Below are 15,144 nucleotides of genomic sequence, written 5' to 3'. Positions count from 1 at the left end.
ATCACAGGGCACTAACAAAACACTATGTTTAATGATAGTTTATTTAATAATCTGAACATTATTAATGGTACCCAACTAGGATTTGCCAAACATTATTGGGTTTATTTTAATCTAAATCAGTTTTTTGTATCCTTATAAGTATACTAAAATATGGTATTTTAAACATCACAGTTAACACATTAGACAAAGTTTCTTTAGAAAATCACATCATATATACATATATCTTTTTTGCTTTTTCTTCTTTTGCAGGTGTGAGGAGGAAACATCAGAGGAGGACTTTTCTCCAGTAAAAGACCTCCTGGGTCTCATTGCCTCTTTCACTTTATTTGGCAAGGTTGAGTTAAAAGTGGCCATTTGTGTCAATAATCCACAACCACCAGGCTTTAAATTTGACCCACCTTTAATCACAGGTACATCAGCACAAATGCATCTCCGCACTATCACCTTTGATTAACAGAAAGGCAAAGGAAATTATGTCCAACATGATGAAGTAGAACCCTCCTCACTAACCTACTTAAGTTGCCCCGCATTCACTCTCCTCATCCATACCACAGTTCATCATTCATCATGAAGCAGAACACCTCACTCCAGAGAGAAATCGAACCTGCCCCACTTATATAAACCTGATTCTCTTTGGCCCTGATGTGGTTTTCATTAAGAATTAAATTACATTTCCTTAGCCCTCCTCTAATATATTTATTTACCCTAAAATCTGTGAATTTTATGTGGTGAGAAAGCCAGTATTTTTTAGACTTTTGACCAGATTATACACACTTTTGTATAACAGACCTTCAGGATGTTTTTATATACATCATGTACTGAATAATACCATTTCAATCAATCTCTAAGAGTGTTATTTGATTTCACCACAAAGTTTCCTGTGTATTACAGCCCAAAGGTATTTGTAATGTCATGACACCCTCTTGGTAGATGTAAATCACTTTGTGACTGTGCTAAAATTGCATCTATATAATTGCATTACTTCTTTTGAAAGCAAAGGCGACCATGTTGTAACGTGTGCTTTTGTGTCATTCTCTGATACAGGGCTACACAAAGACTTTCATTATTAAGAATTAAGCTTAAGAATTTTTCAGAAACTAATTGTATAATTTCATATTTCTAGGAAAAGCAGTGAAGAATCTCAGAGCGTTTCAGATCCTTCAGTCCTCCTTCTTGCGTTCAGGCAGCGCACTTACCTGCAGTCAAATCCTGTGCACCATCCACATGATTTGGTCTTGGGACACGGCCAACTTTTTCCTGCTGGAGTGGACACTGCAGAGTCTGGCCCAGCTGGCTGATAGTACATGGCAGAAGCCAGCCACTGTGCACAGCTTCTTTTTCACGCTTCTAGAGACTGTGGTTTTTAAGCTTTCCTACATCCCTCATGATACGTTGCGCAAAGTGCAGGCTGTGCTAAAAGAGGGATCATCTCAGGCCTTTAGCATGGCTGCTCTGGAGTGTTTTCACAGCATGGTGATAAGAAGTAGCTTGCTGTCTGACGTGCTGAGTGATGGTGGGTTGATGGATCTGCTGTTGGTGGAACTCAGACGGCGAGCTAAGATACTGAGAAAGGCTGGCATTTCAGGTGAACCACATGCAACACATAGGTAACTCTGTACAATCGTAAATCGTAAATTCTCAGTTCTTTTAAAATATGCTATTTCCTCTGTCTACAGTGAATAAGCGTGAGCTGAGAATGGAAGACAGTGAGCGTCAGCTCACCACAAACATGTTAAATGTTGTCGCTGCTCTGGCATTGAGATCCATCAGAAATACAGGTATCCTGGCATATATTTTCTAATGTTATTAGGTTAGAATCATATGCATATTTTAAATAGCACAGGCAAAAAATGGTGGCCATTTTTATTTTTGAATGTATCATGTGGATGAAAGAAGTGAGCTTCAGCAAACACTACTATTATTATCAAGGAATCCATGACAGTGTTCTTGGACAAAATACAGTTAGGCAGAGTTTCTACAATCAACATTCTACAATCAACAGTTAAGGAAAATATGAAAGGTATAAACCAGAGAGTTCATAGAATGAGGATTAAAAATACAGCATTTAGACTACAAACATACATGATGGGACCTCACGGCAAAGTGTACATAGACACTCTAATTAAAAACTAATACAAAACAGGGATACAGTGAAGTGAAGAAACATGGACAGGTCAGGGACAGACATAAGACTATAACTCAAACCAAACCATGTATGAACACATCAATTGTTGTCACTTGTTGAAATATGGGACAGTGAAAGTAAATTCATTAAGTTCATACTATATACATGCAAATTAATCATTTAATATTTTACTTCTCTTCACTGCATCAGTGTTTATACGGGACTCTGGAATGATTCCCTACATAAAGATCTTCCTGGATGATGAAATGTACCGCAGCCCAACTCTGTGTATCCTGGAACAGTTGTCTGAGACCAACCCAGAGGAGTATATGAGTACTGCAATAGGAGCCCTTTGTTCTTCCACAGAGACTGAACTGCAACTTAAACTAGATCTGCTGCATGTATGGCTATTATGGTCAAATTATCCATCTATCTATCTATAAATCTATAAATCTATCTATCTATCTATCTATCTATCTATCTATCTATCTATCTATCTATCTATCTATCTATCTATCTATCTATCTATCGAGAGAGAGAGAGAGAGAGAGAGAGAGAGAGAGAGTTTAGAAGTCTAGAATTTAACTCAAAGTTTAGGGACTGCATCCAGACTTAGATTTTATTTTTAATTATAACAAATTATAATGCGTTTAATGCGTAATAGGTGTGAGAATTTATTACTCTAGCCTTTGGGATGCTGATTGCATTATAGCTAAATTCAGATTGATTTGCTAATATGCATTTCACTGTTAACTCGAGCTGGATTTGATTAGGACTGCAGCCCAGCAGTGTGACACTGAAAATAATGAGCAATATTAGATCAGGGAATGTGAAAGCAATCCAATTAGGTGTAACCAAATTAACCAGTTAGTGTATGTCCATATTTTAGATTACAAGCACAAGAATACTACTAGAATAGTTTGACTATTATAGTTTAACTGAGTGAAGATAGATAACATTTCAATTTATCGTGACCATTGTGCAAAACATATTACAGTCATTCATATTACTTGTACCAGTGCCAATTGGTTTTGGCTTTGTTTTATGGCTTAATAGCTCTTTGATATATTAGCAGAGTAAACTGGATAACCCTAAACCTTCCATTATTTGGAATCATAAAATAATTTGTTGGTGCATTTTAAACACATCTCAGTTTCAGCATTTGACCCACCCATTAGAAAAACAAATATGAATTACAATAATTGCTACATTAATGATTCCAAGACTGATATCCGAATTTCTCTTTCTTACTCCCAGTCTATCCTGAAAGTACTTGAAAATTCAAACAGCTGGAATGCTTTCCGCACAGCTGGTGGCTTCACCAGTCTGCTCTCCATGCTAGTTGACATGGAAGGTTCTCTGCTGCAGCAGCCAGTAGGCGTCTGGGCGTCTCTTAGTCACCAAGGTCTGATGGAGCTGTTGCTGCTTACACTGCACACCATGGCCATGGCTGTGCACCTGCATCCTGTCAACGCTCACTTCTTCCACATCACCCACCTTTATGAAAGGCTGGCAGAGGCCCTTCTGCAGATTGGCTGCTTTCTTGGGAATGCACCACTGGATTCTGATGCAAACAAGGACTACAGGACGTTCCAGGATTTTCTGAAGCTGACTGAATGTTCTGAATGTCCTCTTTCTGCACCACTGCTGGACTGCCTAAGAGTACTGGACTTTCTTGAGAAGTTTGGGACTGGTATCAGCTTGGCTAAAGACTTGTGTGCTGACCTAAAGGAGTCTACAGAGAGTGAGGGGAATCAGCAGGAGGTCACGAGCCACAATTCAGGAGAGGATGATTTTCAGGGGCGAATCAGAAAAGCAGCTCTGTCTATATCGTCTGTAACTGCAGAGTCAGGGAGGTAAGGGCTATTCATTTCTTTTATAATTTGCTCATCAGAAAATTATAAGGTTGTAGGATTTAAATATCAGGCAGAGTGCCATTTTTGTGTGGCTGTAGTGTTTTCCCAGATGGCTAATGTCGCTGCCAGCAACCAGTCTGACAAAGCAATTCTGGCTGCCAAGGAGGTTTCATTAACATGACACATTTGCCTTTCATACAGTGACCTTGTGAGATCAAAAATATGTTACTTCTCATTAGGTTACTTTCTGTGTTTAGCCATCATAACACATTCATAAACACAGTTAAGATTTGTAAGAATCATTTTACAATGAAATTCTATAAAATGTATGAAAAGTTTATTTAAATTGTCACAGTAGAGATTTATGCAGTTTGTGACCTTGTCTCAAAATCAAGAAGAGAACAAACAAGCATGGTTAATTACTACCCTCTTTCTTTACCCTCTTTATCTTGCAATCTATTAATGTTTTACTAACAGCACAAATATGCTACATCAGGTCTGTTACTGCTTAACAAAACTGTAGCCAGCTACAAAACAGTGACACCAAATGTTAATGTAAGGTTAATTTTTTGCGTGGTGGACGAAGTACACAAAACATGTACTTGAGAAAAAGTAGAGATACAGTAGGTAAAATATTACTCCAGTAAAATTAAATGCGCTCCCTTTAAACTTTCACTTGAGTAAAAGTACAAAAGTATTTGCCTCCTAATGTACTTAAGTATCCAAGTACTATAAATTATTATGGCTATAATGTTCCTATTATCATTTTTAACACAAGACTCTTTGCTAAATCAACAAAGTTTATGTGAAAATACTGTAATGTTACTCTCAGCACACCAATCTATTCATAGAATGATATAAGTAAAACACTGATTGATATCTGTTAAAATTATCATGAGCCCAAAATCTTATTTTTAACGACGAAAAATTAAAACCGAGCAAATAAGGACATGGGTGTTGTAGCCAGTTAGTGTCAAGAGTTTATTTTATCATTTATTCCTCTCAAAATGTTTTGCTTGATGTTGAACTGAAGGTGAACTGTATGTTCAGTAGATACCACCAACTGGCAATGGTGGTTCCAGCTTGCATGAAGCCCTGGGTGAAACACGGCATGACCAAACGTCTCCACCATTGATTAGATTCAGCTTTGAAAAGCTCCTCTCTGCTTCATCTACCATCACTGGATGAGTGAGAACATATTCTCCGAGCAGTCCACAAATTCGGATACATTTATAAGAGCATTATACATGTATAAATATCACCCTAAATGCATTTATTGCACAACTAAATACACATCATTGTTCACAATTTATCAAACTTTCAGAACCAAGAACCACAAAACTCCTTGGCTAATTGTAGCCATAAGATACATACAACATATTTACCCTTATAATATATGTCTTTTAAATTAGTCTTTTGAGCTGCACTGGAGATTCCCCTTACTGAACTCAGTTCAAGACTTTTTCAGTACAATCACAGAACATTTTTATGGCATCACTCCAATTAAAGGTAACCAAATCAATAAATGCTAGTTTAACTACAATCCAACTAAACTTGCTAGGTTGTAATTGTTTTGTTGCTACACACATTATGCTAATCTACACACTATATATAATAATGTTATGCAAGCTGAAAGAAATATTATCGCTCTATGCCTAAAAGCATAGCAGGCAACACAGCATAACCTAAGTCTTCTTATTCTTATTCTTCTACTTCTTCTATCGGCTTCTCCCATTATCAGATTATCCATTTCCATACCCCCCAGTCCTCTACATCTGCCTCTTTTAAACCAACCAAACCTACCTGCATGTCTTCCTCACCAAATCCATAAACCTCCTGCTTGGTCTTCCTGTTTTCCTCCTTCCTGGTGGTTCCATCCTCAGCATTCTCCTACCGATATACCCCATGTCCCTCCTCTGCACATCTCCAAACCATCCAAACCAGTCTACATGCGATGTCCCTCTAATAAATTAATTTCTAATCCTGTCCATCCTCGTAACTCTCAATAAAAATCTCTTTAGCGCTGCTACCTCCAGCTCGACCTTTTGTCTTTTACTCAATGCCACTGTCTCTAAACCATACAACATCGCAGGTCTCACCACAGACCTATAAACTTTCCCTTTCACTCTTGCAGATACTCTTCTATCACAAATCACTCCTGTCACTCTTCTCCACCCACGCCACCCTGCCTGCACTCTTTTCTTCACTTCTCCAACACACATTTTCCATAACTTTGCACTGTTGTCCCCAGGTACCTGAACTCCTCCACCTTCACCACCTCTTTTTCCTGCAACTGCACCACTCCACTGCCCTCCCTCTCATTCACACATATGTACTCTGTCTTACTCCTACTGACTCTAATTCCCCTTCTCTCCAGTGCGTACCTCCACCTCTCCAGGCTCTTCTCAACCTGCTCCCTACTCTCACAACAAAAATCACAATATCATCCGCAAACATCATAGTCCATGGAGTCTCCTGTCTGACCTCATCCATCAACCTGTCTAGCACCACTGCTAACAGGAAAGAGCTCAGAGTCGATCCTTGATGCAGTCCCACCTACACCTTGAACCAGTCTGCCATTCCTACTGCACACTTCACTGCTGTCCCACTGTCCTCATACATGTCCTGCACCACCCTCACATACTTCTATGACACACCTGACTTCCTCATACAATACCACAACTCCTCTCTCGGCACCCTGTCATACGCTTTCTCTAAATCCACAAACACACAATACAACTTCTTCTGACGTTCTCTATACTTCTCCATCAACATTTTCAAAACAAATATTGCGTCTGTGGTGCTCTTCCTCGGCATGAAACCATACTGTTGCTCACAGATGGTCATCTCTTCCCTATGCTTGGCTTCCACTACTCTTTCCCATAACTTCATGTTGTGACTGATCAACTTTATTCCCCTGTATTTTTAAGATTTTTGTGTAAATGTCAATTTTTAAGCATTAGTGAAAAGATTGTGAAGTTTGAGAAACTGATCTCTGTTCAGGTTTTCATGTGATCATTCAATTCTGCACCCTGGAGCAGTTAAGGTCATCATGACTCTGCTGCCTCGTATCTACTGCCCCAGTAACCCTCAGGTTAGTGATTTTATTCTTTATTAAAACCTTCTGGAAAACCACAGGCTAGATGTACTGGATCTAGTTTAATGAGGTCAGAATGACAAGACTGTGTTTTTAGACTAAAGCACATAATGCAAATTTGGCAAATATAACCACTCCGCCCTACTTGAGAATAAACCCATTTGAAGTTGTACAGTGATTTTTTTTTTTTTCCTACAGCTGTCTCTTGAGCTTCAGTTAGCTGTGGCTCATCATGTGCAGTCTCTAGTAAAGTCTGAGCAGAACAGGCAGATCATGTGCGAGTCCGGCCTGCTGGAAACCCTGCTGACTCACTGTAGGGACATCCTCAGTAACAGCACACACTCACTGCATCTGCCAGTGGTGCGCATCCTGGAAAAACTTGCCTCTCAATCTATAGACAAAAAGTCCCTCAGGTTGGTTTTAAAATGATTCGGAAAGTACAGAATGTTCAGTGGTTAGATTTCTTGTTGAGTCGTTTGACTGATTTTGTTTGATAAATTTATATTTAAATAATAAAAAAATATGCAACTCATTTATTTACCATATTTGTTCTTTTTCCAGACAGTTCCTGTGTTTACAAGTTCGCCAAACATGTAGTAGTGAAAAGTGTACTTCCTTCCCTGTTTTTGAGGATCACCCACCACTCCTAAATTCTCTTTCTGATGGTACATGATATTAAAGACTTCCCATTATCACTAGTTCTTGTTTTATTATGCAGACTTAGCAAGCATTTTAGGTCAGAGAACAGTGTTGTATTTTACTTAGATATTTTTTTTATTCCAGGACCCTGTGCTAACCAAGGCACTGAAGATGTTGCAGAGGGTGAAAAGAAAAGTTCTAAAAAGGACAGACGAACGCTTAAAAGAAGTTTTAGCTTACTGAACACTGCATCACCTGTTTCTCTTCACCAGATTATTAGTCTTGTTTCAATAACGTCACCACGGAGCTTCCGGCCCTATAAAGTGTCAGTCTCACCATCATTTGTAGAATTTGACATGACCGACAGTGGATATGGGTGGGTTCTAGCACCATTCTATCTAAAATTATTGGTTGTTTTGTAGTTTTCAACAAATAAACGAGCTTAGCTATGTTTAACAATAATCATGGTTTTCCTATATGTCCAGGTGTCTGTTTCTGCCATCTCTTGCCACAGTTAAAGGTGTAAGTGCCGACTCCATTTCCAATGGCGGCATTGGCGGTGGTGAGATATGTTGTTTATTTACTGTCTATTTACTGTCATATATCAAGTCTTCTGAATTTTGCATAGCTTTATTATGTTTGCATAGTTTTATGTAACACAGATCTGGTCCAAGGTCTTTATCTACAGTTTTAAGCAATATGTATATATCTGTAACGTTTATTTCGTATATTAGGTTTAGATTTTACAGTACATTAGCATGTCATCAGTAGCAGCCAAACAGGACATCCAGTGATCAACTCTTTTGTGTTTTGATTCTTAGACTGCCGGGGTTTTCCTCCCACTGCTGGTCTGTCTTTCACCTGCTGGTTTCTGATCAGCAGATTCAGCTCAGCCTGCGACTCTCACCCGGTGCGTTTGCTTACAGTGGTGCGTCACATGTCACGTGCCGAGCAGCAATTCAGCTGTCTATCAGTCAGCATCTCTTCCTCTGATGGCTGCCTGGTGATTACCACTGAGGAGGAGGCTTACCAATTCTTAGGTGACTTTCTAACCTTATTGTGACCATTAGCAACAAATGCATAGTTATTAAAGTCTTACTATTCAAGTCATTCAATTATGCTCATAATGTGTTTGGATAACAGACATGATGGAGCCAATGCCAGAAACACAGACTGCCTTGCCAACAACTGTACGCTTCAAGTGCTCCAAACAGCTGATGCCAGGTTTATGGCATCACCTTGTTGTTACTATGGCCAAAGACATCAAAAAGAGCTGCAGAGTGACTGCTTATATGAATGGAGAAATGATTGGGGCAGCAAAGGTTTGTATTTAATAATGTAGTAACATTTATTCTGTTGTCTTTTTTAAATGTATTATTCGATTCAATACTGACTTTAGTCCGGTCTCTCTTTTGATAGATGCGCTATATTCAGCCATTCCCGGGCTCATGTGTTGCAATGGATGCCTCAGCGGTCATTGATGTGTGTGGAATTATTGGCACCCCCCCTATTTGGAAGCAGCATGCAGCTCTGATCTGGCGTGTCGGTCCCACATATTTTTTTGAGGAAGTCCTGAGCTCTGATTCTGTAGAGATCATGTATGCACAAGGCACTAGGTACCTGGGCAGCTACCTTGCACTCAATGCTCAAGGTCAGTAAAAAGTGAAAATAATATTTGCTAAATTGTTTTCTTTTTAAATGTAAGATTACATTTTCATTAATAAAATAGTTTTCTTGTGTCACTGTGGTGATGAAAATATATAATGCCTTATGTGATCATGTTTTTTATTAGCTGATGGGAAATTTGAGTTTTCTCCAGTGAGGTTAGTTTCTCCCGAGAGGATCTCGTTTGGGATAAACCCAGCAGTGGCTACTGTCACTACTGTAGCAGAGATCAGAGATCAGTACAACGAGGTGGATTGCCGTCTGATTGCTAAAGAGGTGCTGCTATGTGAACAATACCTACTTATTTGAGTATATTTTATGAAGATTTATTATTAACAGAAATATGATGTATTAACTTAATAGATGGGCATTCCATCAAGGGATAACTCCACTCCTGTCCTTCTGGCTCGAAATATCAGTCAGCACCTCAGTGGAACTGCTAGAACTATTGGGGCTGCACTGGTTGGACGTTTTGGTGAGAGTGTAAACTGTTAGTGCTTGCTGATATGATCCTCAATGACATTCAGTTGCAATTTTATGATTTTACTTTTCTTTATTTTCATTATCTTGCTTGGCAGGCGTGAGGACATTTACGTCAAAGACAGCATCCAGCAGTCTTCAGTACATCGGAGGGCCTGCGGTTGTTCTCAGCCTGGTTGCAATGGCGACGGATGATAGTTCTCTGTATGCAGCTGTCAAAGTTCTGCTATCAGTATTAGACACAAATGCAGTGATCAAACAAGAGATGAAACGCATCAGAGGCTATAAGGTACCACATGAGTGTGAAGGGACTTCCCTGAATGAATAGAGAATATAGAGTTTGTACAGCCTTATGGAAATATTTAAAAATCCATGTTTAAAAAATAGATTTGAGCATGCTTCTATTTATTTTTTATAGCAGATTTTGTAGTAAATTACCCATTAATGCTAGAGAGATTTGTTGTTATAGGATTTTATTACTTTGTGTGGTCTCCCCAAAAACTGCTTGTGCCATAGTTAGCTACAGTATATCCTGATATGTAAAATACTAAAAAATAATTATTATTTGATTGTTTGATTGAAAGTACTAGAAGTACTATAAGTTGCACAGGCTTTTATTTTTAATTAATTAAAAATATATGTTTTATACAGTATGTAACCTGTATTTTGTTTTGTTTTGTAATAGTCAGTTTGTTCTCTTGCAGCTCTTTGCCTTTCTCCTAAAAATGAAAGCTCACCTCATTAGCTGCAGGACTTTCCATCTGATTTTGGCCATAGTGGGTACTGTAGAGCTGGGAACAGGGAGCATGTATGTGCATGACCTTGCTGCTCTTCAGGGAATTCTCTGTAACTTTGAGGTATCTTTAGATTTATCTTTCTTAGAATTTGTGAGTTTGGCTATTTATGAACTATTAAAACATTTTTCACTCATTGGAAAAACCTCTTCTGAATGATATTTTTCTATAGGTCTGGCAAAAGGCTCCAGAAAGTCTCGATCTATCTGTTTTAAACCATTTTGTTGATATCCTGAATTCATTAAGGTATGCTACCCTGAGATATTCAGTCTAGTCAGGACAATGTAAAAATATATTGATTTGTAGCACACAGAGTATTGTTTCACTTCTGCTTTTCCTCTCATGCGTTACTGATAAACAGGAAGCCTGGTGTAGAACTGTGCCAAGGCTCCTTGCTTGACGTGATTAAACCTCCTCATATGACTTGATTTGTAAATCTTTTCCAGCAGAGATTCAAAAAATGCAGAGGCCGTACACAGTCTCAATCTGATGACCAAGCTACTTTTCTTGCTGCAGGATTCCACCGTGACACACAAAAAAGTCACTGTCATTTGCACCATCATCACATGCCTGTTACAAAAACACTTCAACCCTGAAGACATTCACAGGCATGAAAAGAGTTTGTTTGAAGGCTTCAATTGTTTTTGTGTACTTGTAAATAAAACAAAAATGTGTAAAAGTATCTAAAATGTATTCTACATTTCCAGGCTTTTAAGCATAAATTTAAATATAATACTTCATAAACAAAAGTAGAAAAAAGAATGCAGATAATCAGCTTTGAAATATATTTCTCTGCTGTTTTATAGCAGATTATCAGTGCAACTGTAACAACACTGTTTATTTCAAATTCTAAACATTTGCAGTACTAAATAATATTTGGCTTTATACTTATACTAATTATTAATTTATAATTCATTTGCAAGTGCATTTAAACAAGATTTGTGATATTCGTAAGAATCTTATTAGTTCAGAGAAAAATCAGATTCTGTGTTATCTGAGTGTGTAAACGTATATGGTATAAATAAACATGGTATACGTTAAAATGAGTCCCCGCAAAATTGTATAAAAGGTTTGGAGGCATATTTCATTTGCATGTTTTTACCTTTTTTTAAGTAAAATTTTGTAAAAACCAGTTGTTTCATATTAATTACTAAGAATAAGGATTAGGACAAAACATAAGACATCCTACAAAAGGATATCAACATGATTAGAAAATAATTTTACACACAAATTTTCTATAAAATACACCTGAAAAATGTCACATTTTAGGCTGACGTTGTTTTTATTGTTCTTCCAGGCTTGGACTCTTCTTAATTCACACCTTGTTGCCCCAAACTGTAAATGAGAAGACAATTTTTCCCTCTATCATTTGTGAAGATCAATCTCATAGTAAGTGCCACAAGAAGTAAATCTTACATGTCATTATATCATTGCATTTCCAAGAATGTCTTGTTCAGTATAGAAGTCAACATGTTTTTCTTTCGGTAATGATTTGTCTGAACTTCTGTCTAGCCTTGAGCCAAACACCTGGAAGAACCATCTGGATCAGGAACCAGTTGCTTGAGGTGCTGTCTTCGCTAATCGTCTCTGACACGCCTCTTTCTAACAAGTGAGTGTAGCAGCATCAAGGACTTGTTAACATCATATTTATAAGTAAACCTTGTTTGTATAATGTGCTTGTGTCTCTTGCAGTGAGCAAGAAGAAGTGTTCTCCATACTGGGGTCGGATTGGTTCCTCCTGTTCCTACAGGGGCACATCCACTCCAGCACAGTGCTATTGGTTCTAAAGATGCTTGTCTACTTTCTGTCACATGAGAACATACGAGCCAAGTTTAAAGAAGCTGTATCTTCAGGAACACTAGTGGAAAAGATGCATGCACTGCTAGGCACCATAGGTACAGTAACAGTTAATGCATTAATGAGTTTAGCAAGTTCTGTTCTATGATAATGTGTTATAATTGTGTCATAATTGTGTCATGTGTCTATGCTATTGTGTCATAAATGTGTCATAATTTTCCACAGATAAATTAAAGATGTGCTCCTGGTCATACGAATGCTTGAGTGGCATGTTTCCAGGCTTCACTGTGCTGTCCAGACTACTGCTCAGTCATATCAGCCTTCCACAGATATATGGAGCTTTTGCTGCACTGCTGTTTGGAAAATCAGACTTTCATGTACCTGATGGACAGGTAAATTATTTTTTGGTGGTTTTAATGTGATATACACATACATTAATGTAATAATAATAAAAAAAAAAACACGATTATATGGCCAAACGTTATAAATATATTCAATATTTAATCCACCATTTTTCTGTTGTATAAACCTTCACTTTTCTGGAAAGACTTTTAACTAGATTTTGGCACATAGCTGTGGGATTCATTTATCCATCCACTTAAATTCGGTTAAACACCTATGTAGGGTGCTGAGGCCCAGGATGTAATCAGCATTTTAGTGTTCAGTAGTGTTGAGGTCAGGGTTCTGCATGGATATGTTCCACTCCAGTCTTGGAAAATCTTGTCTTCATAGAGTTCTACTGTCACACAGAGACATTGGCATTCTGGAACATGTTTGAGCCTTTTAGTTCCAGTGTAGGGAAATTAAAATGCCACATGTAGAGTGGTAAAACTTTGTGGCAACAGTTGGAGATGATCCACACATTTATATGTGTCAGATATCCACATACTTTTGTTGTACACTGTTAGAATGGGCCACAGGACATTTTACATAATTGTTTTGAGGAAATTATATGATAAAACCTATTTTTAAATCTCCGTTCTGAATCCAGGTGGATCTTGACAGCATACTCCAGAGTGTGATTGACAGATCTGCTAATGAACAGGGAGTCCAACTGTGCACAGAGGCAGCCTGTGTCCTTATTGAATTGGTCAAGATGATCATTTGTAATGTATGAAAGACCAGTGCTTTTTTATTGACTAAATGCACAATGCATTGAAAAGTATATTCTACATACTTTACAAATACTTACTTTTTGTATGCTTTCATTTCTCTAAAAAGCCAATAACAGGAAGTGAAGATAACTGGGATGTGCAGTACCCAGGAAGTGTGATGCAGTTCCTTTGTTTGGTCCACAGTAACTTTCCACGAGATGCTCTGTGGGCCTCCCCTGACTTTCTTAGCTCCCTGGCTAGTGCACTTTTCCCCACTGAAATCACTGAGGTAAGACACAAGGCCCCTGTACCTTTTTACACATTGAGCTAGGATGTCATAAAACAAGCATTATGAGGTAATGTAACTAATTAAGGTAATGGATTTATAGACTATATTATCTGTATACACAGAGTGCTGCAGGTCCTCAGAGCAGTGAGGATGCTGTGGATACTTCAGCATCTCGCCTGTCTCACCCTGCAAGGAAGCAGGTGTGTGACTTCATCCGCATCTTGTTGATGGATAGCCTCATAAACATCCCTGCCAAAGACCAGAATCACCCTTTCATCCAGCTTCTAGAGGTAATCATGAACAGCTATCAGAATCACACATTGACTCATACTTTATAATTAGTTATAGTAATAGTTTATTATTCAAAAATTCAAATTAATAATAAACTATTTTATTTTTGTTTTTCATTTAGTACATTGCATATTGAAAAAACCTTTATTGTAATTAATAGGAATTTTATTCCAATACACTGACCAAATGATATATACAATTATCTTATTCTAGTTTTTAGCTCAGTGTGTAAACTCTTTTGTCCATAAGGTGCCACTCTTTGCCCAGTTTTAAGGGAAGTGCACAGAATGCACATTTGCACTCCTGTGGAAAGTGGTGTGTCTCGCAAAACCCTCTAAAGTGACATTATGATTGCACTAGAGACTGTCTTAGCAAATGGTGTGTTGTCTTGTAAATGTCAAACTGCTTTTGTTTTTATGTTTGTTTCACTGTTGTACTGGTGTACTTTCAGTTCTCTCCAGACAACGTGTGTCAGGAGCAGAAACAAAGCTTTCAGAGTGAGCTGTTAGAGTTTCTGATGGACATTATCCATGTAACAGGCCAGGAAGGGGGCCAGTCTACACATGTAGCCAGAGATGGTAATATTTTATTAATGATAAGAGAGCTGTTTGAAGAAAATACTTCTCTTCTCTTCTCTTCTCTTATGCAAACTTTTATAATAATATCATTTTAATATTTCTGCTTATTGCTTTTTATGTTGTGTTTTTTTTATAAATTCATGACTTGTCAATATATAGAATATGTGCTGCTCTTCAAAGCACTTTATTTGGATTTCACTTTCAGATCCATCTAAAAACAGCCCAGAGGGGATGTTTACCATACTGTCGGAGAACGTTGCGTTCTTCAGCAAGATGCTGGTGAAGAAACTCTATAATGGCATGTTTTTGGTGGATCCAGAAAATCTGCTGGATTTTATAGTAGAGCAGATATCCGTGGTGCGTATGCTATCTGATGCTGACCTGGTTTCTGATTTTTTCAGACTGTTCTAGTGTTTTATGAAGTCTATCTTTCTCTGGC

At 37.9% G+C, this 15,144-nt stretch overlaps 1 protein-coding gene across 5 annotated transcripts in view; it reads left to right on the top strand.

Annotated features, from left to right (window-relative positions):
- The window catches only part of wdfy4 (WDFY family member 4), a 44,490-nt gene that overhangs the window by 6,996 nt on the left and 22,350 nt on the right, over window positions 1–15,144 (top strand). For 3 of the 5 annotated variants that reach the window (XM_046867001.1, XM_046866989.1, XM_046867002.1), the window contains exons 8-35: window positions 250–410; window positions 1,124–1,585; window positions 1,677–1,778; window positions 2,336–2,526; window positions 3,383–3,981; window positions 6,985–7,075; window positions 7,277–7,491; window positions 7,640–7,743; window positions 7,862–8,093; window positions 8,203–8,279; window positions 8,539–8,757; window positions 8,861–9,039; window positions 9,137–9,368; window positions 9,510–9,658; window positions 9,746–9,857; window positions 9,961–10,151; window positions 10,567–10,719; window positions 10,829–10,902; window positions 11,103–11,264; window positions 11,954–12,045; window positions 12,169–12,265; window positions 12,349–12,551; window positions 12,679–12,845; window positions 13,445–13,564; window positions 13,675–13,836; window positions 13,959–14,126; window positions 14,579–14,705; window positions 14,911–15,062. In XM_046867001.1, coding sequence (XP_046722957.1) covers window positions 250–410; window positions 1,124–1,585; window positions 1,677–1,778; window positions 2,336–2,526; window positions 3,383–3,981; window positions 6,985–7,075; window positions 7,277–7,491; window positions 7,640–7,743; window positions 7,862–8,093; window positions 8,203–8,279; window positions 8,539–8,757; window positions 8,861–9,039; window positions 9,137–9,368; window positions 9,510–9,658; window positions 9,746–9,857; window positions 9,961–10,151; window positions 10,567–10,719; window positions 10,829–10,902; window positions 11,103–11,264; window positions 11,954–12,045; window positions 12,169–12,265; window positions 12,349–12,551; window positions 12,679–12,845; window positions 13,445–13,564; window positions 13,675–13,836; window positions 13,959–14,126; window positions 14,579–14,705; window positions 14,911–15,062 — 4,993 coding nt within the window. The remainder of the gene's footprint in view (window positions 1–249; window positions 411–1,123; window positions 1,586–1,676; window positions 1,779–2,335; window positions 2,527–3,382; window positions 3,982–6,984; window positions 7,076–7,276; window positions 7,492–7,639; window positions 7,744–7,861; window positions 8,094–8,202; window positions 8,280–8,538; window positions 8,758–8,860; window positions 9,040–9,136; window positions 9,369–9,509; window positions 9,659–9,745; window positions 9,858–9,960; window positions 10,152–10,566; window positions 10,720–10,828; window positions 10,903–11,102; window positions 11,265–11,953; window positions 12,046–12,168; window positions 12,266–12,348; window positions 12,552–12,678; window positions 12,846–13,444; window positions 13,565–13,674; window positions 13,837–13,958; window positions 14,127–14,578; window positions 14,706–14,910; window positions 15,063–15,144) is intronic. The other 2 variants (XM_046867004.1, XM_046866998.1) reach the window with 1 other exon arrangement.

The sequence above is a fragment of the Silurus meridionalis genome, chromosome 2, assembly GCF_014805685.1.
Source record: "Silurus meridionalis isolate SWU-2019-XX chromosome 2, ASM1480568v1, whole genome shotgun sequence".
In the NCBI taxonomy this organism is placed as follows: Eukaryota; Metazoa; Chordata; class Actinopteri; order Siluriformes; family Siluridae; genus Silurus; species Silurus meridionalis.
The sequence above is the reverse complement of the archived record's forward strand: the minus strand, read 5'-3'. Positions and strand labels throughout refer to the sequence as shown.